General features: G+C 36.7%; 1 protein-coding gene across 11 annotated transcripts in view; it reads left to right on the top strand.

The window, feature by feature from the left end:
- The window catches only part of Rbm39 (RNA binding motif protein 39), a 36270-nt gene extending 10329 nt beyond the window's left edge, over window positions 1-25941 (top strand). For 3 of the 11 annotated variants that reach the window (XM_075962724.1, XM_075962726.1, XM_075962728.1), the window contains 13 exons: window positions 435-500; window positions 597-650; window positions 6330-6447; window positions 8551-8703; window positions 9506-9643; window positions 10021-10086; window positions 13254-13458; window positions 13595-13672; window positions 18731-18781; window positions 22282-22363; window positions 23272-23377; window positions 24071-24149; window positions 24238-25189. In XM_075962724.1, coding sequence (XP_075818839.1) covers window positions 435-500; window positions 597-650; window positions 6330-6447; window positions 8551-8703; window positions 9506-9643; window positions 10021-10086; window positions 13254-13458; window positions 13595-13672; window positions 18731-18781; window positions 22282-22363; window positions 23272-23377; window positions 24071-24149; window positions 24238-24338 — 1297 coding nt within the window. In that variant the 3' untranslated portion in view covers window positions 24339-25189. Of the gene's footprint in view, window positions 1-434; window positions 501-596; window positions 651-6329; window positions 6448-8550; window positions 8704-9505; window positions 9644-10020; window positions 10087-13253; window positions 13459-13594; window positions 13673-18730; window positions 18782-22281; window positions 22364-23271; window positions 23378-24070; window positions 24150-24237 lie in introns of all 11 variants that reach the window. The other 8 variants (XM_075962720.1, XM_075962729.1, XM_075962721.1 and 5 more) reach the window with 7 other exon arrangements.
- The last annotated feature ends 1189 nt before the right edge of the window (window positions 25942-27130 follow it).

The following is a 27130-nucleotide window of genomic DNA, read 5'->3' as shown; positions in this document are numbered from 1 at the left end:
GAGGAGCAAGAGTTTAAGTCATTCTTCCCTATATAATGTGTATTTGTTTTTCATAAAGAACTGCGTAGTAAACTGATGCTGCAATGAGAGTTCAGAAGCATTTTTTACTCTTATTTCTATATTTTAAAAGAATCTTGTATTCATGATTATATGGGTGAAAAACTAAAAGTAGATGTGATGAATTTTTTTAGAATGAAAAATTTTTGAGGCTGTAACTTATGTTCTTGGCACCTCTAACTGGTCCAGGATAGATAAATATATAAAAGGGCTACAGGTCTGAGATAAAGTTACAGATTTTTCTAATTGTTTCCTCTTTATAATTGAGGTAGAAAAGAAGCTGCCTAATCATTGTTAGACTTGCTGCAGAGCCCATAAACTTGATCATAGCAAGACCCTAAACCTGTAACTAGTGTAATTTTGTGTTTTCTTTTTAGCTCCGGACCAAAATTTAACAGTGCCATCCGAGGAAAGATTGGGTTGCCTCATAGCATCAAATTAAGGTTTTTAAACATACTTCTGAATTGCTTAAATTGTTTTTTAAGGAACTAATGAGATATTACTGTTAGGATAACTTGTGAAACTTTTTAACCTTGCAGCAGAAGGCGTTCCCGAAGCAAAAGTCCATTCAGAAAAGACAAGAGCCCTGTGAGGTAACTATTGACTTTTTTCTCCTTTTAAATTTGTTACAATGTTCTGTAAACAACCAGAAACCCTACTTTTTAAACATACTTGATGAGTTTGATCTTAAGTATTACTTCCTTTTGCAGTATTGGTACCTTAAAAACAATGATTATGAACTGTTGCCCTGGTTTCATTATTGTGTATTTATGCATGCATATTTGTATGTGTGTTTAAGACAGTTTCTCTGGCTGGGCGGTGGTGGCACACGCCTTTAATGCCAGCACTGGAGAGACAGAGGCAGGCAAATCTCTGTGAGTTCGAAACCACCCTGGTCTACAAGAGCTAGTTCCAGGACAGGCTCCAAATCTACAGAGAAACCCTGTCTTGCAAAACAAAAAAAAAGAGAGAGAGAGAGAGAGCGAGAGAGACACTTTATCTTTGAGACAGCCCTGGATGTCCTGGAACTTGATTTGTAGACCAGGCTGACCTACACAGAATTCATCGGCCTCTGTCTCCAAGTGCTGGGATTCATACCTAGCTTCCATTTCATATAATCTTAAAAACAAAATATCATTTGAAACAGGTTTTTTGTTTCGTTTTTAAGTTTTTTGAGATTAAAGGCGTGCGCCACCACTGCCCGGCTGAAACAGGTTTTAATAGCATTTATACTGATCATTTTTTTTAAAGATTTATTTATTTATTATGTATACAGTATTCCCAGTACTCTGCCTGCAGGCCAGAAGAGGGCACCAGATCTCATTACAGATGGTTGTGAGCCACCAAGTGGTTGCTGGGAATTGAACTCAGGATCTTTGGAAGAGCAGGCGGTGCTCTTAACCACTGAGCCATCTCTCCAGCCCTGTACTGATCATTTTAAGTCAGCTTCATTTCATATGGAATTAATAACATTTGAAATAACCGCATGTAGTAAAATAAGACAACAGTCTCAAGTTTACTTAAAACCAAGTATTTCATGAGAAAGTACGTTTTGGCCATGGGTGGTAGCACATGTTTTTAATCCCAGCACTTGGGAGGCAGAGGCAGGCGGATCTCTGTGAGTTCAAGGCCAGCCTGGTCTAGAAGAGCTAGTTCCAGGACAGGCTCCAAAGCTACAGAGAAACCCTGTCTCGAAAAATCAAAACCAAAAAAGAGAGAGAGAGAGAAAGAGAGAGAGAGAGAGAGAGAGTTCCATTCTAGCCAGAGCTGTTATACCAAGAAACCCTGTCTCATAAAACAGAGAGAGAGAGAGAGCGAGCATTTCATTATACCTGTCTTTTTTTTTTAAGAAAATTAATTTATTTATTATGTATACAATAGTCTGTGTGTATGTCTGCAGCCCAGAAGAGGGCACCAGACCTCATTACAGATGGTTGTGAGCCACCATGTGGTTGCCAGGAATTGAACTCAGGACCTTTGTAAGAGCGGGCAATGCTCTTAACCACTGAGCCATCTCTCCAGCCCCTCATCCTACCTGTCTTTTGTTTGTTTGTTTGTTTGTTTTTGTTTTTTTGTTTTTAGAGACAGGGTTTCTCTCTGGCTTTGGAGCCTGTCCTGGAACTAGCTCTGTAGACCAGGCTGGTCTCGAACTCACAGATCCGCCTGCCTCTGCCTCCCGAGTGCTGGGATTAAAGGCGTGCACCACCATCGCCCGGCTGACTCATCCTACCTGTCTTATACAATTGAATGGACATATCGTTAACCTCTGACTGACTTTATATGAGGAACATTTTAAATTTAGTTTCTTTGATATATTTTTTTTAAGGGAAGATATTCCTTTGTAGCCCTTGCACACTTGGAACTTCCTATGTATATTAGGCCTCTAGCTAACAAGAGATCTACTTGCCACTGCTACTCTTGTTGCTGGAATGAAGGTGTGTGACACCATGACCATGCCCAACTTACTTTGTTATTTAAGAAAGCTTTTATTTCATGTATTTGAGTGTTTACAGGCATGTATGTACAGTATATCATGCCTGATACCTTTGAAGGGATTAGATTTTCTGGAACAAAAATTGTAGTTTTCAGCAAGAGTAGCCAGTCCTTTTAACCTTTGAGAAATCTCCATTGTTTGAAACATTTCCTAAACTAAAGTTTATTCTTGTTACATTATGTATTCTAAATATAAAATCCTTGGGTTTGAGAAATACTTAAATATTAATGAAATTTCCTTTTTTAATAAATATTGTTTATCTATTAAAGACAGACTTTCTATGTGTAGGTTTGACTGTCTTGGCACTTGGTCTATAGATCAGATTGGCCTGAACTCAGTATCTGCCCCCCCCCGTGCATTCTTTTTTTCCCCTCATCTTTTTTGTTTTAAAGTATTTATTTATTATGTATATAATGTTCTGCCTGTATACCAGAAGAGGGCACCAGATCTCATTGTAGTTAGTTAAAACCACTATGTAGTTGCTGGGAATTGAACTCAGGACCTCAAGAAAACTCTAGAAAAACAGCCAATGCTCTTAGCCTCCGAGTCATCTCTCCAGTCAAGCCCCCTTGTTGTTTTTATGAGACTGGGTTTCTGTCTATAACAGTACGGACTGGCCTGGAACTCAACGGATATCCATCTGTCTCTGCCTCCTAAGTGCATGCGTAACCATTGCGCAGTTGATATTGTGTTCTTAATAATGTGTTTACTTGCAAGAAAAACTTCAGTTATTCTTTGAATCTTAGACATTTTTGACCATAACGTGTTTGAAATTACGTGTTGGACTGGAAGTGTAGCATAATTGTAGAGTACTTGAATAGCAGGATTCTATCTACAATTTTACAAATAAAACTCTTCACTGATACCTCAGGTGAAATTCATGTCTTCTTGATAATTAGTACTTCCTAGTAGTGTACTGAGTGAACAAGAACATGTTTATGTTATATATTTATTTTAAAATATATTATTTTTCAAGGTAGGATTTTTCTGTGTATGCCAGTCTGTCCTCAAATTCACAGAGATCCTACCTCTTGAGGCAAGCTTTGTTAGAACACAAACAAAATATCACATTTCCACTTTCTTGTCTAAAATATAGTTTATAACTAATAAAAGAGAAAGTATATACCATAAGTATAACAACTGTACAATAAATAAATCAGCAATGTCTAGTCCATTAGCAAATGACCAATTCAGAAAAAATACTCTAAAAGGTTATACCTAATTCACTTACATTTATTTATTTATTTTTTGCTATGGGTATCCGGTCCCATGGAACTGGAGTTACAGACCGTTGTGAACTCCCATGTGGCTCTAACCACTACCTTTCTTTTTCTATTCTAACTTCAATTACCAAAACTGTCTTTTAATGTTTCTAAGCCTTATATATTTACATCTTTTCATTGAATTTCTTGAATCTATAAGGAAAAATATAAGTCTTCAACTCCATCAGAGACCTGAGAAGGAAATAATATTAACTGAGTAAGCAGGAAGTGCTAGCGCGTGACTCCCAAAAAGTGTGAGATATGGCGAAAGCAATGTTGGGACATCCATCTTCGGCCTATAGGCCTAGCATATCTGACAAACTCTTCTGTGAAGCAGTATATTTTAAATGTCTACAGAATGAGTACTAGGAAAAAAGTTCTTTAGCACCTTTAATCATAGAACTTCCAAGGTTGAGGAATCCTACGCTGTTTGACAAAGGTATTACTCAGGAAGGAAGGTTTGTACGGTGAAACCCTGTCACAAAAAGAAAACCAATAAAGAAAAATAAAACAAAACCTGCTTCATGTTGTGGTGATACATACATGCCTTTAATTACAGCACTCGGGAGTCAGAGTTTAAGGCTAGACTGGTATTATAGAGCGAGTTCCAGGACAGGCATCAAAGCTTACAAAGAGAAACCCTGTCTTGAAAATCAGGAGGAAAAAAAAAAACAAATGAGTAAGATAATGAAAGTTATGTTATATTTGTTTTATTTTACTATTCCCTTATTTGAGTATTTTTATTCATATCTGTTAAATTTAAAAGTGCTTTATTTTTAATTTTTTGTCAAATGAATATGTTAAGTCTCATTTCTTTTTGTTTAGGTAATTTCCTTCTTTGTTTTGTTTTTTGACAAAGTTTCCGTATGTATCACTGGCTCTTCTGAAACTTGCTTTGTAGACCAGGCTGGGCTGGAGCTCAGATACACCTCCCTCTGTATACTGGACTGCTGGGGTTAAAGTATTTCTGGCATAGGTCTGTCATTTGTTCAGATGTTTGATCAACTGTTTAATGTGGAGAGATGACCACTTTAATAATTTAAGAACAATTCTTTGATGTTCTAGTATTATGCATACAGTGACAAGGGATTATTTGGTCAATTGGAAAAAGACATTTTGAAATTTTATGGACATTTGTCTACATATAGAGTGTATTAAAACTAGTTGGAAACGGTTACAAGTAATGAAAAGTTTATTCTTTAATATTTAGAAGTTAGTTTCTTGTTTTCCTGCATGTATGTGTTATGTGAACTATGTGATTGGTAGTTACGAGGTTATAATGTGGAACTGAGTTGTGAACTACCAAAGCAGGTCAGCAAATATCCTTAAATGCTGAGCCATCTCACCAGCCCCTTTCTTCCCTTTCATTGTTTTTTTTTTTTTTTTTTTTTTTTTTGGTTTTTCGAGACAGGGTTTCTCTGTGGTTTTGGAGCCTGTCCTGGAACTAGCTCTTGTAGACCAGGCTGGTCTCGAACTCACAGAGATCCACCTGCCTCTGCCTCCCAAGTGCTGGGATTAAAGGCGTGCGCCACCACCGCCCGGCTCCTTTCATTGTTTTTTGAGACAGGTCTTCTGTGTAGCTCAGGCTGCCCTACAACTCGCTATGTACAACAAATTGTCCTTGAACTCAGATTTTTGCCTGTCTCTCGCCCTCAGATGCTGAAATTAAAGGCTTGGCAGCACAGGACAACCTCCTTTTTTACAATTTTACTAAAAGTTTACATTAAAAATTACTTGAGAACCCAGGACATATTTTAGTTTCATGTGAAGTGTGTGGCACTATCTCCTGGAGAGCATAAATTTTAAAAAAGGTGTAAGATTGCTTGCCTAACAGGCATTAAAGTTTTAATGCGCTGCATTAACACGAGTGTTTGATGCAAGTCTATAATGCTGCAAACTGAGAGGTTGAAACAGGAGGGTGAGATTTTTCAAGAAAGATTACTTAACTGATAAAAGAAAGAACTTAATTGTTCTCAGAGAAGATAGGAGTTCAGTTTCTGGCACTTACTTGCTAGCTTACAATTATTTTCAATTGAGGCTTGAGGAATCTTAATCTCCATTGGCATGAATTTAGTCTAATTGTATACACTTAGAACACACCATTGAAGGGTATAGACAGGTAAAATTAAATATTTCCTTAAAGAAAATTGAACTGTCAGTGGTTGTGGCGTGTGCCTTTTAACCTCAGCACTTGGGAAACAGGCAGGTAGATCTCTGAGTTGGAGTCCAACCTGTTCTGCAGAGTGAGTTCCAGAATAGGTAGGGCTACACAAAGAAACCCTATCTCAGAAAAAAAAAAAAGTTGAAAGAAATCTTTGGTTAAGACAGGAGTTTGAATCTGTCAGTGGTGGTGCAGGCCTTTAATCCCAGCATGTGGGATCTCTTTGAGTTCCCAGGATATCTAGGGTTACACAGAAACCCTTTTCTGAAAAATAACAAAAATGATAGTTTGAGGGTAACTGTGATAAATGTGATCCTTACTTCAACTAACTTAAGCATTAATTCTGTATTCTTAGGGAACCTATTGATAATCTAACTCCTGAGGAGAGGGATGCAAGGACAGTTTTCTGCATGCAGTTGGCAGCAAGAATTCGACCAAGGGATTTGGAAGAGTTTTTCTCTACAGTAGGAAAGGTAACTCACCATTTACAGACTGCAAGCTGCAAGTCAGGGGTTTTAACCATTTCCACATTGTGACACACACCGTAAATGCCACTGTGTAAGGAGAATTCAAGGAAAACTGGGGTTTCATAGGCACTCTTGGCTCATTCTTTAATCTTTGCATACAGGAGCCAAAGGCAGGTGAGTCCCATGGCCAGCTTGATATATAGAGTGAGTTTTAGGATAGGTAGGGCTACAGAGGGAAATCCTATCTCAAAAAAAAAAAATGAGCATGGGTGTATGTGTTTGGCAGAATGTCACAAATTATTTAATTTTTTGTTTTGTTACTGTCTTATTAAATACATCAATATAATCATTCTCCTGAGGTCCTTTAGTGGTCTTTGCATGTGTATAATTTTAGGGCTGACCACTTAGTGCTGGGTAACCAATTAGGTCTTCATTTGAAGAAGACTGATTGATTGTCCTCCTCCACCTTGTGCTGTCTTGTTTAGGCTGCTGTATTGACATTTCCTGAATGCAGCCTCCCTGTCAACATATAGAAAAAAATACCTCAGATATTGTTCTGGTTATCTAGCTCCTAAAAATCTTTATTAGACCTCTCTTCGATAATGGTCCCTGAACCTTGTGTGTGTTGTAGATGTATCATTTGGGCCTTAGCTCCCTCATGATTTAGTGGTGCTTTTTGAAATGGTCTTCATTTGATGCCAAAAACTTTGATGAAAGGTGAAGTATAGCAACCTTTACTGTTACAATTAAGGATAGATATGTATGGTTTGGTTTGACATCCTGCCAATATTAGGTCATTTTCTTACATCTTTGACCTCAAAAGACTTAGACAGTTGAGTAGCTTTACAGTACACCAATGAATTCTTTCCTATTGAGTTAGCTGTGAGGTCAATTAGACTGTTGGTAATCATCAATATAAAGTTCCAAATTGCACCTTTTGGGAAATCTTCTGTTGATCATCATTGTGTTTTGTAGGTATCACAGCAGGTTAGGACTATTGATTGCTTTTCTCCCTTGGCAGTTTGTATAAACATCTTCCAGTACTATGAGAGCTAGTCCTCAGGGACGAGGCTTCCAGGTCAGTTCCAGCTGAATTCCTCCAAGTCCTATTTCCATACATTGTGCTGTGTCATTAGCAGTAGGAGCTTACCTTCACATTTTGGAATGTAGCCAAGGAAAACGGCAATAGGTAATTTTGTACTTAAAATAAATGTGAAAGGGATTGTTATAATAATACTGTGAAGCCACTTAAGTTTGGAAGACTTAGGAAAGTGCCTGGGTATCTGGACATATGGTTTAGTAAGCCAATTCTAATTACTTTACCTACTGTGCTGCTTCAGGCCATTCTCAGAACACATCAGGTTCCTTATATATTGTTCTACTTTGGGATTTAAGCTATGAGTATATTGAATAGATTAAGATGAAAATTTCATATGTAAAAATGAAAATACTAGGGGTTTTCTGGGTGTGATTGAATTATGTGATTCAATGTCTTATATAATTACTATAACCCTGGCTACTATTGAGTTAAAGGTAGGAGTGTGTTTGAGCTGTAGAGTTTCAGGAAAACCTATCAAAACACCAGGTTCGTCCTTAATCCTTTTGTGTTGAAGCAATTAACAGCAGCCTGATGACATTGAGTCCATCCCTCCCTGTAGCTGTAGTTCATGGTGAAAACAGACAATAGGGTGGCTAAAGTTGTCCTGTAACTTACACAGTTTTACCCCGTGCCCCAAAGATAACATAATAAATTATTCACTAATTATTTTAGGAGCAAGTCTTTGATAATGTAACCCTCTTATTGAGGTAAAAAGGCTGTAAGTTTTAACATGAGATGGGAGTAAATACTGAAATCCTATTGGTTTTCTTAGTGTTCTATTTAAAGATACGTGTCAATCCTGTCTTCGGTACTGAAATTTAATTTTTGCGCTCTGAAGACAAGTATGCAGAGTTTTGCGAATTTAAGGCCAGCTAGGTCTGCAAAACAAGTTTAAGCTCAAGGGACATAAATTGAGATAGTGTTTCTGACGAAACAGTCTTTTATGTGTTGAAATAACTACGTCGGTTTTTTTTAATACAAAATAATTATTGTACTTCTTTTCTCTTTAGGTTCGAGATGTGAGGATGATTTCTGATAGAAATTCAAGACGTTCCAAAGGAATTGCCTATGTGGAATTTGTTGATGTTAGCTCAGTGCCTCTAGCAATTGGATTAACTGGTCAACGTGTTTTAGGAGTGCCCATTATAGTACAGGCATCACAGGTTGGTCATTGAGCTGGGTGTTGTAGCGTAGCACATACGAGGGTTAGGCAGGACAATTGTCATCAATTTTAAAGAGGCTGATAATCAATACATGATGATTCTTTATTCACCAAACCTATTAAATGGAATGAATCATCACATTAGACATGAATAGTGTACAGATGCACATGCAGACAAAACATCTACAACACATAAATAATGAAGTTTTGAAAGGTGCTAATATAGATCAAATAGCAGTTATTTACTTAGACGAATTAATGTATATGGTCCTTCAAACATCTTATTTCTAAATTAGCCATCGTTTGAGATGGAAGACATTCATTCAACTCTCAGATAAATTGATCTTGGGGTTTGTCCACCAGTGAGTAATGAATGTCTTCAAATATTCAGTAAACAGGACAAAATTGTGAATTCCAACATTTAACACATCGGCTATTGGGCAAAACTGAGTGTCATGGAATATACCTCGGTGGTGCAGTGTTTGCGTAACAGGCACACGTTTGACTTAATACGTGGTATCAGGTATCACCGCCCTTCACTTTAATTTGGTGCCAGTAATGACATTCACAGTGTGGTTTAGCTATCACCATCATCCTTCCGTCATATAATTTTATGGTCCCAGACAAACTTTTTTTACCAATAATTCAGTTTCCTTTTTCTTCGTGCTTGGCAAATTCTTTCTCTTTTTGAATTTGGAGTTCAGTTTTTATTATTCATAGATTTTAACTTTTTAATCTTTTCCTCTGTCATTGACAGTGCCTGCTTTATATTAGTGTTTGACATGGGTTTCATTTATTTACAGGCAGAAAAAAATCGAGCTGCTGCAATGGCTAACAATTTACAAAAGGGAAGTGCTGGACCTATGAGGCTTTATGTGGGATCATTACACTTTAACATAACTGAAGATATGCTTCGAGGGATCTTTGAGCCTTTTGGAAGGGTAAATTTTAGTACTTTTTTCTTTCCCTCACTCTCCAGATAGTATTTCCCTGCCAAAGTGTTCTAATTCTCAAAAATTCTAGTTCTTGACAAAATTTTATTTTACATAGATCTAATCTACATGAGAAGTAGAAAGTAGAAAAAGACAATATCTCCTGAGTAAATTGGGAGCATGGGGGGTGGGGAGAGGCATTGAGGGAAGCAGAGAAATATGTAGAGCTCAATAAATGTCAATTAAAAAAATGAAATTTATTTGTAAAGAACACTTGTACTATCTTCATTACTTTGGGATCTGGGGATAAGCATACAGTATATTCTAGATTTTAAAAGCTATATCTTAAGGAACATTTTTGCCTAATTTATGCCTTTAAATTTTAGATTGAAAGTATTCAACTCATGATGGATAGTGAAACGGGTCGATCTAAGGGATATGGATTCATTACAGTAAGTATTTGTCTTACAATATTTGCTGTGTATATGAGGTAGGGATTGTTGTAAATATAAAAGAATAATTTGTATTTTAAGTCATTTTATTTGTAGAAATACCTGCGTTTCTTTATTTGTATATTGATTCTGATTGTATTATGTCTGTTTTGATCTATGCATGTAAGTGCTCGTGACCATAAATTCTAGTGGTGTCAGATACACAATATAACTTGAGTATTCATTTTTGAGATCTGGTGCCTCATTGTAACCCTGGCTTCTAGATTTAGTCCAGGCTAGCCTCAAAATAACTGATCTCTGTCTCCTAAATTAAAAACACACACTATCATGTCAGGTTCCTTATGCACATTATTATTGGTTAAAAGGAAGATCCGTGAGAATTTTAACTTGACCAAGTTAAAGGTTTTTCTTACTACGTTAGCTTTTAAGTCCTAGAATTTAGATATAAGGTACTACTACATCATCCATGTCTCCCGTCCCCCCGTCCCCCTTGGTTTTTGGAGGCACAGGTACTCAGGAGGCAGAGTAAGTTCCTGGCTGTCCTGATTTAAAGAGTGACTACCAGGAAAGCGGGCTATACAGAAAAACCCTTTCTTATAATAACCATATGTATAATTAAATATAGTTAGCATATTATGTATAGTTTATATTGGATATAGCTTTTTAATTCGTTGTTATAAGGTTAAATGATATGACTTTTCATGGTATATTTTATAAATATTTTGTTTTTATATGTATTGTGTATAACTATATATATTCTATTAGAGTTATATGTATTAATGTGAATCAGTTCACATTAATGCTTAAGGGGAAAGTCGTTCAAGAAGTAGGTAGATTTTGTGGGCGTGATTTAATTCTCATGGAATTAAATGTGGTGGCAAAGCTAAAACATGTTTAGAAAAACATGGCACAATCATGGAAGCCATGGAGAAAGTAATGATTGGATTTGTGATTCAGTGAAGTAGCCACACAATATAATGAAGGTAAAGCCAGGCAAAATGTGACTATGGTGGGAGAAATTCATGGCGTGGTATTGACCTTGGTTATAAGTGGGCTTCATAAGCCTGGTTCTGTCTGTGTTTATAGACTCATCAGTTAAAACAAAATATGGTTGAAGGGAGAAATAAAATCACGTGAAAGACTGAAAAATGTGTGCAATTTAAGTAAATTTTTTCCTTTGTTTCCCATAACATTAATGTTGTAAAATAATTTGGACTTTATTATATTGTTTTGTTTGTTTTTGGTTTCTCAGTAACTATGTAGCCAGCCCTGGAATTCTCTTTATAGACCAGACTGGCTCTAACTCAGAGAGATCCACCTCCCACTGCCTCCAGTATGATGGGATTAAAGGCTGCCTGGTCTGTTTGTTGTATTAAAACTGATTATTCTTGTCTTTAGGGACAAGTTCTTAACCTAGTCTATTAACTCAGTTTTTATTATTTTCTTTTTATATTTTTTTTTTGTTTCGATGTGTAACCTTAGAACTCCCTTATATCAGTCTGGGTTTAAAGTCATACACAGGATTTTAGCCTTGCAAGAATTAGCATTTTAAAGGCATGTGCCACCACATTGGTTTTTTTCCCCTTAGGCAATATTCCATTCCACTTGGTTCCCTCATAGTGGAAATAGACTCTATTTCCCAGATGCTAGAGTAAAAAACATGTGCCATGATTCCTGGCAATATTTTTTTTCTTCATCCTTGTGGGTGTATGCCATTTGTGTGCTTGGGGAGGCCAAAGGGTATAAAATCACCTGTAGTGGGAATTAGTTTTTGGCGGTGGGGATTTGATAACAGGGTTTTTCTATAGCTTTTGAGCCTATCATGGAACTTGCTCTGTAGACCAGGCTGCCATCAAATTCACTAAGATCTCCTGCCTCTGCCTCCCGTGTGCTGGGATTAAAGGCGTGTTCCACGGCTGCCCAGCCTAGAGTTGGAATTTATGGTGGTTTAAAGCAACTCAGTGGGGATGCAAGGAACTGGACTCAGGTCTTTTTGGAAGAGTAGCCAGCATTCTTAACTCTTAACCCCTGAGCCACATCTCCAGCCCCTTACCGCATTTCTTAATAGGAAAAGGCCTTGGAATACTCCTTGAGGCCTTTAAAATCATGAGATGGAAAGAAAAAAACCTGTTTTAAATCCGTTTAGAAGAGGCAGGGCACAGGACATTGAAAATTAATCTGGAGACTAAAGGACAGGTGTGAAGGAAAAAGCATCTTTGTTCCATTTACTAGGTGGACTAATGTTAAGTTTCTAGGTGCCTTTAGATTCAGATAGATTTCTTGATATGCTGGTACACACCTCCATTCCCATCCATTGGGAGGCTGTGTGTGTGTGTGGGGGGGGGATGTCTCAAGGATTTGAAGGCCAGCTTGATAAACATAGTGAGTTCTAGGCCTATGATATATATTTAGCAACACATTGCCTAAAAGTTAAAACAGCCTTACAAATACGCTTTATTTATTTCTAGTTATCTTTCATTTTAATTTGCAAATACTTTTACACTATTTTTAAATACTTATATTTTTTTCATTGTTTTATATTAAATTCATGAAGTTAGCCAGGTGATGGTAGCACATGCCTTTACTCCCCGGACTTGGGAGGCAGAGGCAAGCAGTCTCAGTGAGATTGAGGTCTGCCTCATCTACAAAGTGAGTTCTAGAATAACGTTACACAGAAACCCTGTCTCAAAAAACAGACAAAAATATATTTATGAAGTTACTACTAAAGACTGGAGAGGTGGCTCAGCGGTTAAGATCTCTGACTGTTCTTCCAGAGAACACGTGCTAATTCCCAGCACTCACTGCAGCTTGCAACTGTCTATAACTGTATTAACTATGTATGCAGAATAGAATCGCTATGTATCTAGGAACCCTAATTAGTCTGACTAAAAGTAAAACAAACATGAATGACTATTGACCTATAATCCTTAATACCTATATAACTTACAGATAAAGACTTCATATCAGAATATTAAGCAAACATTACATAACTGCAGTAAGGGAGACAATGACCTTAAAATGTAAACAATGTGTAAACATCTTTATCAGAGGTCACCCTCACACAGACAGACATTCACTCTGTATGCCAGTGCACTTGAAGGTACTATTTTGTCTGTAGTGATATATTGCAAATTAATCAGTTATAAATTTCCTGTCGTTTATTCTAGTTTTCTGATTCAGAATGTGCCAAAAAAGCTTTGGAACAGCTTAATGGATTCGAACTAGCTGGGAGACCAATGAAAGTTGGTCACGTTACTGAACGAACTGATGCTTCTAGTGCTAGTTCATTTTTGGACAGTGATGAACTTGAAAGGACTGGAATTGATTTGGGAACAACTGGTCGTCTCCAATTAATGGCTAGACTTGCAGAGGGTAAGTTCTCAATACTGGTTTTACAGAGTAGAACCATTTTGCTTATGCCTCTGAGTCGAGCATGTAATGTAAATTTCTCAAATTGGGTTTCTCCACTGTAACCTTGGTAAGAACTTGAAGATTCATTCTTTTACAGGTACAGGTTTGCAGATTCCACCAGCAGCACAGCAAGCATTACAAATGAGTGGCTCTTTGGCATTTGGTGCTGTGGCAGGTAGGAATTGAATCTTTTCTAATTTGAAATCATTTTTCACCTAATTCGAAATTATGCCAAATTTTTTGCATTTCAAAGGACTAACTGAGAATTCAATTCATTAAGTACTTCTACCATCTTAATGGTTACAAAAGAAGTGTAGCTGTAGTGTAATTGTATACTAACCAGAATGCCCTGTGTGGTTATGGAAGTATCTCAAGTGTAGTTCAAATTGTTACTGTCAATTTTTAGAAAATATTCTTTGTTAAAAGGAAGCTTAGATTTATTTTGTTGCTTCTGTGCTCTTTTGTTTCTATGATTAAATACCCTGAGAAGAGCAACTTAGGGGAAAGATATTTTTGTGTGTGTTTGTGCTTACAATCATCTAATAACCTCAGTACATCCAAGAGAGCTATGTCTTTTGAAGTTTCCAGGCCACACTTACACATGACATACACATGGAGGCAAAAGTCTTAATAAACACAGAACTTAGATAAATATTTTTAAGAGATTAACACAGTCGTAAATCTAGAACATAGAATAATTGATTTTGGATATATCATGGATACAAAATCAAACCCTGTTTTAAACAAATGTTTTACTGATTATAATTAATTAAAAGTATGGTGATCTGGGACTGGAGAGATGGCTCAGAGGTTAGGGACACTGGCACTGATGATTGCTTTTCCGTTTGAGATCTAATGGTGCTCTTCTGTGATGCAAGCAGAACACTACAAAAGAAGTATGGTAATTTGTGTTCTAAATTTTATATAAAGGAAGGCTGTGTAAGATTTTAATCTAGTAATATTCTGAATGTACAAAGAGACCTTCGTGCTAGCTTAGTGAATCTGCTTAGATACATAGCTATATAAAACATTTTAATTGCTATTATAAGTAAAAGGATACGGGTTGGTGTTGATACATGCCTATGAGTCCAGCAGGTAGAGCCAGGGAGATCTCTGTAAATTAGAGGACATCCAAAGCTGTTAACAGAGGCACTGTGTCTTAAAAATATAAAATCAGACTAAACAAAAAATAATAGGGCTGGGGCTTGAAATTGCTTCTCAGTTTAAAAAGTCTTTCTGCTCTTTTAATGGATCGTAGTTTAATTAATTCCCAAAGAGTACTTTTAAGTCCCTCCAAAGGGAATTGTCTCTCTCCAGGGAAATCAGAAACATTTCCTTTGTAGGTACCTACAGATAGTCACCCATAGATTCATACATACAGACATATTTAAAAATAATTTAATCCCGGCGTTGGTGGCGGAGCACGCCTTTAATCCCAGCACTCGGGAGGCAGAGGCAGGCGGATCTCTGTGAGTTCGAGACCAGCCTGGTCTACAAGAGCTAGTTCTAGGACAGGCTCCAAAACCACAGAGAAACCCTGTCTCGATAAAAAAACAAACAAAAAAATAATAGTAATAATAATTGAAGAAATGAAGTTAGTGATCTTTGTCTTTATATTTTTTATACACTATGTTCATACAGTGCCAATATAATTAATTATGTGAAGGGAAAAGTAATCATTGAGACATTTTGCAAGTGCTGTCTTCTTCTTTTGGATTTTTGAGACAGGGTTTCTCCATAGTTTTTAGTTCCTGTCATGGAACTAGCTCTTGTAGACCAGGCTGGCCTCGAACTCACAAAGATCCACCTGCCTCTGCCTCCCAAGAGTTGGGATTAAAGGCGTGTGCCACTACCACCCAGCTCCGACAGGTTTTTTTTTTTTGGTTTAGGTTTTTTTTTTTTTTTTTGGTTTTTTGAGATAGGGTTTCTATGTGGCTTTGGAGCCTGTCCTGGCACTAGCTCTGTAGACCAGGCAGGTCTCGAACTCACAGAGATCCGCCTGCCTCTGCCTCCCGAGTGCTGGGATTAAAGGCATGCGCCACCATCGCCCGGCCGGTTTTTTTTTTTTTTAAAGATTTGTTTATTTTATGTCTATGAGTGCTCTATCTGCAGGTACAACTACATGTAGATCAGGGTCGCACTACAGATGGTTGTGAGCCACCATGTGGTTGCTGGGAATTGAACTCGGGTCCTGTGGAAGAGCAGCTGGTGCTCTTCACTGCTGAGCTATCTCTCCAGCCCCTGACAGGTTTCTTTTACCTGTGTTTCTTCTCTTAGATTTTAAAACATCCACTGTTGTTTTTTTTTTTTAGCATTAAATTAATAGTCACCTGTCGCTGTTTTCTTTCCTACTTCTTTTTTTTTTTTTTTTTTTGAGTTTCATTTATTTTATTATGTATTCAGTGCTTTGGCTGCACGTATGCCTGTAAACCATACACAGTACCAGATCTCATTTTAGATGTTTGTGAGAGAGCCATCATATGGTTGTTGGGAATTGACTCAAGACTTATGAATACCCATAGCTCTTATCCTCTGAGCCATCTCTTCAGCCCACCAAACTGCTTTCTGCAATTGAAGTCAAATTTCGGAAATACCCTGAAGTATGAATGTTAGGATGATTATAACTCTTCCAGTATGGTTGTGTCCTGAGGATTTCTGTTCATTTCCCTTAACCGTATGGTGCAACTCAATTACCTGCTACGTTAGCTTCTACCACCTCTACTGGTTTCTGAAGGCAACCACATCCATGTGCCTTACATTCAAATTGACATATTCACATAAATAAAGATAAATAATTCTTTTGAAAGATAGTACCTCACCAAATGTGGCAGTGCTCTCCCAGTATTTCAGAGGTGACGCCATCCTGGTTTACATAGTGAGCTCTTAGATAGCAGCAACTGTGTAGAGAAATCCTTTCAGTAAAAATAAAAGATCATTTAATTTCAAAATGGTTACTTCGTTGCTTCCATTCTTTTAAGGCCAAATTTTCATGCGAAAAATAATGCTAAATCATGATTTGGGTATTCCACTAGAGCAGGGGTTCTAAACCTTCTTTTACCTTATCCCTTTAATACAGTTTGTCATGTTTTGTTGACCTATAAAACTACTTTTTTGCTACTTCATAACTAATTTTTCTGATATGAATTGTAAATAACTACTTTTTATGATAGTCTTAGGTGACCCATGTGAAATGATTGTTCTGCTACTGAAGGGTTCTTTCTTAATCTGCAGCCCTAGAGGGACTAGTGAATAGAGAAACACATTTATATTCCTTATTTTTATAGGATCAATAGTAGTGTTAAGTTTGGCAAGTTCTTCTTACTCCTATAATCTTCATACCTTTAAGTGAAGTTAGGGTTGCTGTGAGTAGGCTCTATTCAGATGAGTTCCATGCCACCTTGAGGTATTGCTTATTATATACAGAAGTCTCATCATCAACCCTGAGGATAATATGTCCTGGTGATTATTAGTAAAAATCTTAAATATATGGGCTGTAATGGTGGCCTCATGAGGATTGGCTATTCTTACAGGCGAACCAGGGTTCTATTTCATGTATCCACCTAACAACTCACAGCTAATCATAAGTCCTCTTTCTGGGTAAATAATGCATTCTTTTGACCCTGGGGGCAATCGAAACACCCTTGTTGCACAGACGTAAAGCCAGGAAAAATTACACATACACTTTTAAAGAGAATTCACTTTGTAGGGTGGGGAGGCAGGGAAGATTCGCTTTGTTTTAGTTGTGTTTACTTATTTTGAGGTAGGATACTTAATCCTCTGCCCATGTGTGGAGGCTAGAGGCCCATTAATCTGTTCTTGCTCTATCCTTCCACCATATGTGTTTCAGAGACCCAAGTGAGGTAGTCAGGAGAGAGGCCTTCCTATTTATGAATTTAGTTTTTTTGAGACTTGGTTTCTCTGTGTAATATTCCTAGCTGTCCTGGAATTAGCGCTGTAAATCAGGCTGGACTCGAACTCAGAGATCTGCCTTAGTCACCCAAGTGCTAGGGTTAAAGGCATGTGTTAGCATTATATTTAGTTTACCATTATTGAGACAGGATTTTACTGGATATCTCTGGTTGGTCTTAACCTTTATCCACCAACTCAGAGCTGTCCTACTTGGTTAATAGCATCAATCTCTTATTTATACATTTTACCCATTTTGTGTGAAAAAGGCAATTTTATTTAAAGTAACTGATACTGGTTCACATTAATATTTTTGAGTTCACTTGATATAAATACATTTCATCTCTTGAGCTCATTGATATGCTAATTTTTAGCTCAAATTGCCCAGCTGTTTTAACGCCCTAAACGTGTAGTTTTAGATACATGTTTTATGTATTCTGGTCTTTTTACATCCCAAATAGAACTTCAGGTTTTATTGGCTATGGTAGCTTTGCAGAGATAAATTCTCTATCTCTTGTTTTTCTTATTTGCTTGAGACAGGGTCTCACTATGATGTAGCTCTGGCTGTTAGGAAATTCCTTATGTAGATCACCCTGTGTTCAAATAGCCCACAACCTGCCTCTCCTCTGCTATTGCTGGTTTTAATGGCTTGGACAACACCAACTAACTGCTTGAGTCTCTTTCCCAATTCATATACAATTCATATTCATATAGACTTTCCGTACATGTCATAATTTTTTAATGTGCTTTCCTGTGTTAACAGTTTTCACTGTAGGTGATCAAATTGTTAGCCTGTGCTAAAAAATCAATGACAGATTGAATCCGAGAAGCTCTTAGAAAGATAAGTTCCACATTGTTACAATAATGTCTTTTTCAGTTAATGCAAAATTGTAAAATTAGTGAACTGGATCATAGGTCTTAAATGTGTGTCTGTTGTTACACTTCTAATAAAACTTTTTGAAATACTTAACGCTTTATTAGTTTTATTTTCCAAGTACTTGGAATTGAATTCTCAATCAGGGTTTTTAACATATTTTCTGACTGGTATGCTTCCCTTTCCCCATTTCCCATTATTCCTAGCCGTGGTATCATAAATGGAACACATATGATAGGGAAGACTGTACATAGGAGAGGTGAATCATTTTCTAGGATAAGAAGTAAAAGGCCCCAAAGCCTATTCAATGAGGAATGGGGAAGGAGGTTTTGCTGCCAGGTTTTGCTAAGTTTACTCTAATAAACCCTGCTGTTGAAGTCCTCTTTTATTAATACTTTCCTGACATTTACCCTGTTAGTTGAGGCTCTTCATTGTTCCTGCACTGAGCTGTAGAATTCTCTTTTGTTATAGATTTGCAAACACGACTTTCCCAACAGACTGAAGGTGAGTTAATTGTTTTTAATCTTTTTTCCTTGAAATATAATTAAGTGTACAAAGATAAAATTTGTTAATGATTGTTTGGATATAATTTTGCCATTTAATGTAAGATAGAATAATCTATCACTGAATTTAAAGTTAATAAAAGATGTCTGGATATTTTTACATTTGAATTGCTTGAATGTTTGAGCCGGCGAGCTTTTGGGTTTTTTTGACCTCTGATAGAGGATTGTCGCACTCAGTCCTTGATTCTTAAAAAAGAAAGATCCATAACTCAGTCTTGTATTTCTTTCATGGTTTATCTAAGTTACCTAAAAGAAAGTGACATATAGTCAATATTTTAGCAGACCAGCCTCAGAACATGAAAAATGGATCTGCTGTTAAACTCAGAATTGTATGGGGTTAGATATTTTATATTGTTATAATGATGGCTTATCCTACTCTGTAGTAACAAGCCTTGACTGGGCCTCTAAATTGTTCTAAATTATGTGCATATTGAAATGATTTCAAGTAGACAATGGTTTCATGTCTTATTTATGAAACTACTTCATGACAAAAAAAGCATCTTAGTGTGCCACCATTAGAGTAACGTGGTTATTGTTTTATACTAATGATCCCATTTGAAAAAAATCTTATTTTTAGATAAGTATTAAGTGTATTTTAAGTTTCTTTAGGCAAATGCCACATTTGTAGTTACTGTTTTTTTTAATGATTAACATTTTCATCAAATTAAAACTTTATTTCTTTGTGCTTCTGCATGCTGTTTAGTTTAAGCCAGAATGATCCTTTTGTAATTTCCTTGATCTGTATTACTCATAATTAATCAGTAGTTCCCTTTAGGTGTTTTCTTGACGCTTTTTAGTTGTGCATACATTTATTTTTTTATTTTAGTAGATAGGGTTTCACTGTGTAGCTCTGCCTCTTCTAGAACTTTGTATGTAGAATAGGCTGGTCTAAAACTCAATCTGCTTGTCTTTGCTTACTAGAGCTTGGCATTTTTAATCATATACAAGTGGTTTTGTATGTTTTGTTTTTCAAAACAGGGTTTCATTTTAGCAACCCTTGTTGTTCAGGAGCTCAAAATGATATGCTTTCCTCTGCCTCTTGAGTGCTGGGATTAAAGGCGTGCACCACCAGCACGTTTTGTTTTTAGATGTATTATGTTGGGTTTCTTAAGCAGTTGTACATTTAATTCCTAAGCTGCACCAGGTAATATTTGTTCACAGTGGGAAATACTAGGAAAAGGTTTCTCAATTCTCTAAAGAAAAATCATTTTTTTCTTTAAAGGACATATTAAAGAAGGAAAAACACCCTTATCCTCCACCCAAGACAAGGTTTATCTGTGTCCTGGAAGTCCCTCTGTTGAACTGGCTGGCCTCATTGCGTCTGTCTCTGCCTTCTGAATTCTGGGATCAAAGGCATTCACTTCCACTGTCATGTCCATTTAACACTAGGCTTTTCCTTTTTCTGCCATCTCCATCCTTTCCCATTGGCTATAATGCTTTCTCTAGGGCTAGGATTAGAGTGGAGTCACATGTCTATCATTATGCAGGCATTCTTTAAATAGATATCCTGCAGCTGCGTAGTGGTGGTTTAGACCATTAGTCCCAGAACTCAGGTGACAGAGCCTGGTGGATCTCAGTGAGTGACTTCTAGAAGAGCCAGGGCTACACAGAGAAACCCTGTCTCAAGAAACATAACCATAAAGCACAAAATTAATAGATTAATTTTTTAATGTGCTATTTCGTGATTAGCTGTAAATTGTTCAGTGCAATTTGTCTGATACGTCCTTAGAGATTATTTGTTTCAGTTATCTCGATTTCTTAATACATTATTTTATCCTTAGCTGTTTATTATTAATGCATTGGAATGGGATTTGGTCAGATAATGTGATTACGGTGAGTTCTGTAACAGCTGCTATAATATCTTTGATAATTTTATGCAAACTGGAGGGACACAAGACCTGTCTCAACAGAAAACCATAACCCAAGGGACTCTAAATAGAAACCATTGCAACAGTTAACAATTAACTACAGCTATGTAATGTCCAGTGTATTCAAACATATGTGAGTCATATCATAAATGAGTTGTTCTTTTTTATTATTTTTCTATGAGAAAGCATTTAAAATGTTACTTTATTTTGACATTTTTCCTTGGATACTTTTTTCTTACCTTTTAATAGTTAATCATATTAAGGTTCACGCATTGAAAAGAAAGTGTATCAGAAAGATTGTTCCTTGATTTAGAGCACTTTAGTTCCTCATTTTAAGACCCATGTTTGGATTCCAGAATCCACATGGTAGTCACAAGAGTATGAAGCAAGTATCAGGTTATCTCATGCAGCCTTCTTGCTTCTGAGATAAACAGGTACCTAAAGCCCTTGCATGTAGGCAATGACTCTCAAATACATACATATATTGCGCCTTTGGGACTCTTGATATGGTTGAGTTTAGAGAATTTGTTTTTATACATAAATCTAAAATATATGCATTGCTCTTTTTAAAAAACAATTGCATTTGGCAAAACCAAGAGAGTATTATTAGAGATTTCCAATAACTACATTTTATATCATTAAAGAATAAAATGAATCTTCTATTTAACTTTTTTCTTTCCTGAGTGTTTCGTATTAAGGTGTTTGTTTTAATTTTATTAATTTAGAGTACATATCTGTTCTCAATCCGTCATAGGATTTGTTTGGCTGGTTTGGTTTGAGAAAGGGTCTCTCTCTGGTATTGTAGTCCAGGCTATCCTAGAATTTGCTTTGTAACCCAAAAGACCCAGAAATCTCTAAGAGACCCTCCTACCTGTTTCATAGGTGGTGAGATAATGTGAACTCAACCAATGCCCTGTTTTTGGTTTTTGGAGACAGGGTTTCTCTGTGGTTTTGAAGCCTGTCCTGGAACTAGCTCTTGTAGACCAGGCTGGTCTCAAACTCCCAGAGATCTGCCTGCCTCTGCCTCCCAAGTGCTGGGATTAAAGGCATGTGCCACCACCGCCCGGCCCAATACCCTGTTTAAATATGGGTTTGTTTGTTTTCTTAGAAACAGAATTTCATATTTTCCTGTCTAGCCTAGAACTTGCTATGTTGGCTTGGGTCGCTCTGAACTTCTGATTATCCTTCCTCAGGCCAAGATTATAGATGACCCATTTGTGTTTATGTTAAGGATTAAACCCAGAGCTTCGTGTCTCTTAGGCTAGCACTAAGCTCCAAAACCAGCTCCTTAATTTTTTAGGAAAATTTGCATCTTGTGTCTGAGTCCATCTCATTCTCTAAATAATAAATGTTTATAGACCACGTTGCCTATTATAAGTTAAGCTAATGATGATTTAGTGTAGTCATGATTACCTTAACTGTTAAGGTTGAATGATAAAATGAGCAAATGTCTTATGTTGAAGAAGGTGATTATATAATATGTACTCCACATTTAGATAGGCTTAATTTTTGTTTTAGTTGTCACGGGATATTACATGTTTTTCAGGAAGCTGATTTTTCTTTTTTTTTTTAGCCTCAGCTTTAGCTGCAGCTGCATCTGTTCAACCACTTGCAACACAATGTTTCCAACTTTCTAACATGTTTAACCCTCAAACGTAAGTATGCTTACAATAAGATAAATTGCCATTCATAATTAATTATTGAAAAGGTATTACGTTGGATAGTTGGCATTGTTTTGCACATGGACACATGGTTTGAAATTTAAAGCTGTGACAGTAGTAAAATATCTACAGCCTTTCACTACTACTTAGTTGTATGTGCATTGTCTTACCCTATGTGTTGTATGAAGGTCCTAGATTCCCTGGTAAGCTGCTACACATATGCCAGGAATTGAATCTCTGGGAGGACACATACTGTTCTTAACTACTGAGCTTCTCTCTAATCCCTCTTTGGAGCTCTCTTGAAAAAGGAGGTCCTCTGTAGCGAGTATCCATCCTTTTTTACTATTAGGATTTTATTTTCTTTTTCATGTACTGGTCATGAATATAAGTGAGGGCTTTTGCTGATGCTGGAGATTACCAGTCCTCTTTTACTCCCAACAGGGACTATGGTTTTTTTGGTAGGAATGAACTTTCTATAGCACTAATAATCTGTGTGGGCTTTGAACTTGTGATCCCTCTCTGCTTTGAGTTTATCTTTGTGCAATACATTTTATTTTGAAATTTCTTTTTTTATTCACATGTCAGAAAATAATTTTAATTTCTTTTAATTTTATTAATATATAGTGTTAGTAGTCAAATATTTAAGTGTTTGGGTGCTAAAATTCAACTTTTGATTTTATTTTTTTGTTTAGTTATTTTGTTTTCTAGACAGTGTTTCTCTGTGGGATAGACTTGGTTGTCATGGAACTTACTCTGTAGACCATGCTGGCCTTGAACTGATTGGCCTGCCTGGTATTCATATGGTGGAAGAGCTAATGAATTCCTTTCCAGATTACAAAGATAGTACTTAACCACTTTTAGTACTTAAATATAACTTCATTATGTTTTATCCTTTCTTACAGAGAAGAAGAAGTTGGATGGGATACAGAGATTAAAGATGATGTGATTGAAGAATGTAATAAACATGGAGGAGTTATTCATATTTATGTTGACAAAAATTCAGCTCAGGTACATTAATATTTCTTTCTTTGTGGGTTTTTGTTTTCTAGACAGGGTTTTCCTTTGAAGCTCTGGCTGCCTAGTATTCACTATGTATAGTTAGTCCCAGGCCAACTTCGAACTCAGTGCTGGGACTAAAGGCATCCCCCACCACTGCTGGGCCTTATTTTGATACTTTTACGTAAACATTTTATCTTATTCTTTAACCAGTTAGAGCATCACATGTCCATTGTATTTTATATTAGTTTTTCTTGGGTTATTTTTTTTTTGTATTTAATGCATTGTTAATGCATGAATTTTGTTATTTGGTTTACCCACCCAAGTGATTTTGCTTACTGTAGGCACATAGTGTGATTCTCTAGTGGTTATTCTTGAAAAGAACTTGAATGTGCTATCTAAATTTACCCCCTAAAAGAAAGGCAAGATGAATACAAATTTTAATGAGAGTTATGTCATATATCAGTTTGTTTACTGCGGTTACCTTGGTTGGAACTGCCACAACTTTCATTCTTTATTTAAAAATAAATGAGAGATTGGGGGGGTACCAGAAAGATATTTGAGTTTCTGAAACATCTGAAGTATTTGGTCATAAGCTATTTGAATGAATATGAAAAATTAAGTACTAAGTTGCAAACGTCTTGAATAAACATGAGACCTGTGTTCTATACCGTTTTTATTAATTTTTTGTTTTTCTACTTTCAGGGCAATGTATATGTGAAGTGCCCATCTATTGCTGCAGCTATTGCTGCTGTCAACGCATTGCATGGCAGGTGGTTTGCTGGTGAGTTACTGCTACACACACTTTATGTTGGACATCAAGTGATTTGAGTATAGTTGTCTTACTCAACTTTTTTTTTTTTTGTCAACAGGTAAAATGATAACAGCAGCGTATGTACCTCTTCCAACTTACCACAACCTCTTTCCTGATTCTATGACAGCAACACAACTACTGGTTCCAAGTAGACGATGAAGGAAGATATAGTCCCTTATGTATATAGCTTTTTTTCCTTGAATTCATCTTGAGTTATCTTTTATTTAGATAAAAATAAAGAGGCAAGGGTCTACTGTCATTTGTATTCAACTCCTGTTATCTTGAAAAATAAAAATGTTAACAGGAATGCAGTGTGCTCATTCTCCCTAACTAGCAAATCTTACTTTATGCAAAGCTCTTTGCTTGTTCTGCCGTTTTAAAAATGTCCGTGTAGAAAATTACATTAAGGCTCTATAGAATAGCTCTAGGGGAACAAATGTGCTTTCTGTATAAAGGCAGACAGGTAATGTTTTAATGTTTCAGAAGCCTAACTTTTTACACAGCAGTTACATTTCACATTCTTTCATGTACTTTGCTCCTTGGTTCAGGAAAGGTTTCTGGAATACACATTTAGTGTGTGGAAAATCTAGGCAGCTAAGGGCTGTTTAGCATCTCACCTTGATCATTTGGCAAGAAGGGGCTTTCAAAATTATATTTGTTGATGGTAACTTTTCAATTAATGTATCTGTAAAAGTTTCTTTGTAAATACTGTGTGTTAGTGTGTCTTGAGATTCCAAACAAAATGATCCCTGCATTTCCTGAAGATGGTTGATGTAACAGTTTGAGCAAAGCTGTCTGAGCAAGTGATAGGAAATGCAGAAATAGGTTTTGTCTGGTTGCATATAATCTTTGCTCTTTTTAAGCTCTGTGAGCTCTGAAATATATTTTTGGGTTACTTCAGTGTGTTTGACAAGACAGCTTGATATTTCTATCAAACAAATGACTTTCATATTGCAACAATCTTTGTAAGAACCACTCAAATAAAATTCTCTGAAAAAGGACACAAGAAACTTTTCGTTCTTCAAATGCTTATGTTACAAACTTGAGCATAGGCTGTCATGGTTTTGTTTTCAAATTAGTGTCTCTGCATTAGAGTTTAGGTTTACCACTATCTAAAGATGGTACTGTCTCGGCCTGTGGATTGTTAAGATTTGGTATGTATGTGTATCAACACACATAGCCTGGTATTAATTCGCTTCATTCTTAGTAATAGTATTTCCTAGTGAGGGAAATATTTTTCAACATCTTGGGCTTCTTATCAGTCACCAAGGTATGTCCCTTCTGTTGAAGAAAAGCTGACCGTTGGCTAATGCTCTGGAACAGCATTCATCGATATGTCTTAGTCTGTCAAAAGGTCGGAAAGTTTTTACCGTGATCTCCAAACACAGTAGCTTCTAAACTCATAGGGAGAAAGTCTATTCTGCTTGTACTTGATAGATTTGATTGAGTTCTGTCTTTTTCTAAGTCCTATACAAATATTTCTGGTTTAAGCGGTAGCCCTGAACTGCAGTGCCACATTTGCTTTGAGCTCTTTGATGTGTCTTATGTATGTGAGCCCAAACATTCTTGAAGGGCTGACAATACTGCCTCAACTAGGCTTCAATCACTGTACTTCTCCAAATGCTGAAACAGTCTTTATTATTTTGGGCTTAGTTTTGTTCCAGGGTTCCTGGGCATGCTTTGTAGACTAGGTACAGATCTAGGTAGAGATCTCTGTGCTTCTACCTCATGTGTGCTGGGATTAAAGGCCTGTTTTACCACAGCCAGCCTTTGTTTTTAATTTATTTTGAGGCAGGGCCTCCTGTAGTCTTGAGAGTCTGTCTTGGAGCATCTGACCTATTTTTGTGTTTAAAAATAATTTTAATGCTACATGAACATTTGCCAGCATATCTCACATGCACCACATAACATGCTTGGTGCCTGTGGAGGTCCTCTGAAATTGGGGTTATGGGTGACTGTGAGTCACAAATTATGATTTTGGGGGACCGAAGTCAGAGCTTGTTAGAAATTTTTTTTCCTATTTTATGTAAATTGGTGTTTTGCCTACATGAATTTCTGTGACTGTTTCAAATTTTCTAAGTGAAATTAGACAAGTTATAAGCTGTCATGTGGGTGCTGGGAAATGAGCCCTGGGTCCACAGAACAGTCAGTGCTCTTAGCTCTGCAGTAAGCATTCTTAAGCATTGAGCTCTCCTACCCATCTTTTCATTTTCACAATAGGCAGTATGAATTCCAATGGATTTTCATAGCATGCCAATTTCTTTAAAGGCTGAGTCGACTATAGGATAATATTGAATCTGCTTTTTTACATGTAACCAGTGTAACAAGTACATCCAAGCTTGCCAATCAACACATCTTTAATTGTAGATAAGGGGATGGAAGTAAAAATTGCTTGAATAAAAATATTCAGAATGTATTTTAAAGTGTCCATTCTGAGTGAAATCCTTTAGATCTTTAACTGTGGTTTCCCTCTTAGATAAGAAATCTATATATTTCTGGCTGGAGAGATGGCTCAGTGGTTACCAACTTACTGCTCTTCCGGAGGTCCTGAGTTCAATTCCCAGCAACCACATGGTGGCTCACAACCATCTGTACTGAGATCTGGCGCCCTCCTCTGGTATGCGGGCATACATTGAGGCAGAATGCTGTATACATAGTAAATAAATCCTTTAAAAATAAAGGAGGGCTGGAGAGATGGCTCAGTGGTTAAGAGCATTGCCTGCTCTTCCAAAGGTCCTGAGTTCAATTCCCAGCAACCACATGTTGGCTCACAACCACCTGTAATGAGGTCTGGTGCCCCTTTCTGGGCTGCAGACATACACAGACAGAATATTGTATACATAATAAATATAAAAAAAGGAAATCTATAGATCTAAAGTCTTAATTTACTTTTCCATGTGCCCTCAAAACACATTTTTGTTTATTGACTAATCAAGTTCTGTTTGAAATAC

Source organism: Microtus pennsylvanicus, chromosome 2 (genome assembly GCF_037038515.1).
Source record: "Microtus pennsylvanicus isolate mMicPen1 chromosome 2, mMicPen1.hap1, whole genome shotgun sequence".
Lineage (NCBI taxonomy): Eukaryota > Metazoa > Chordata > Mammalia > Rodentia > Cricetidae > Microtus > Microtus pennsylvanicus.
This window is presented reverse-complemented; position numbering and strand designations above follow the sequence as displayed.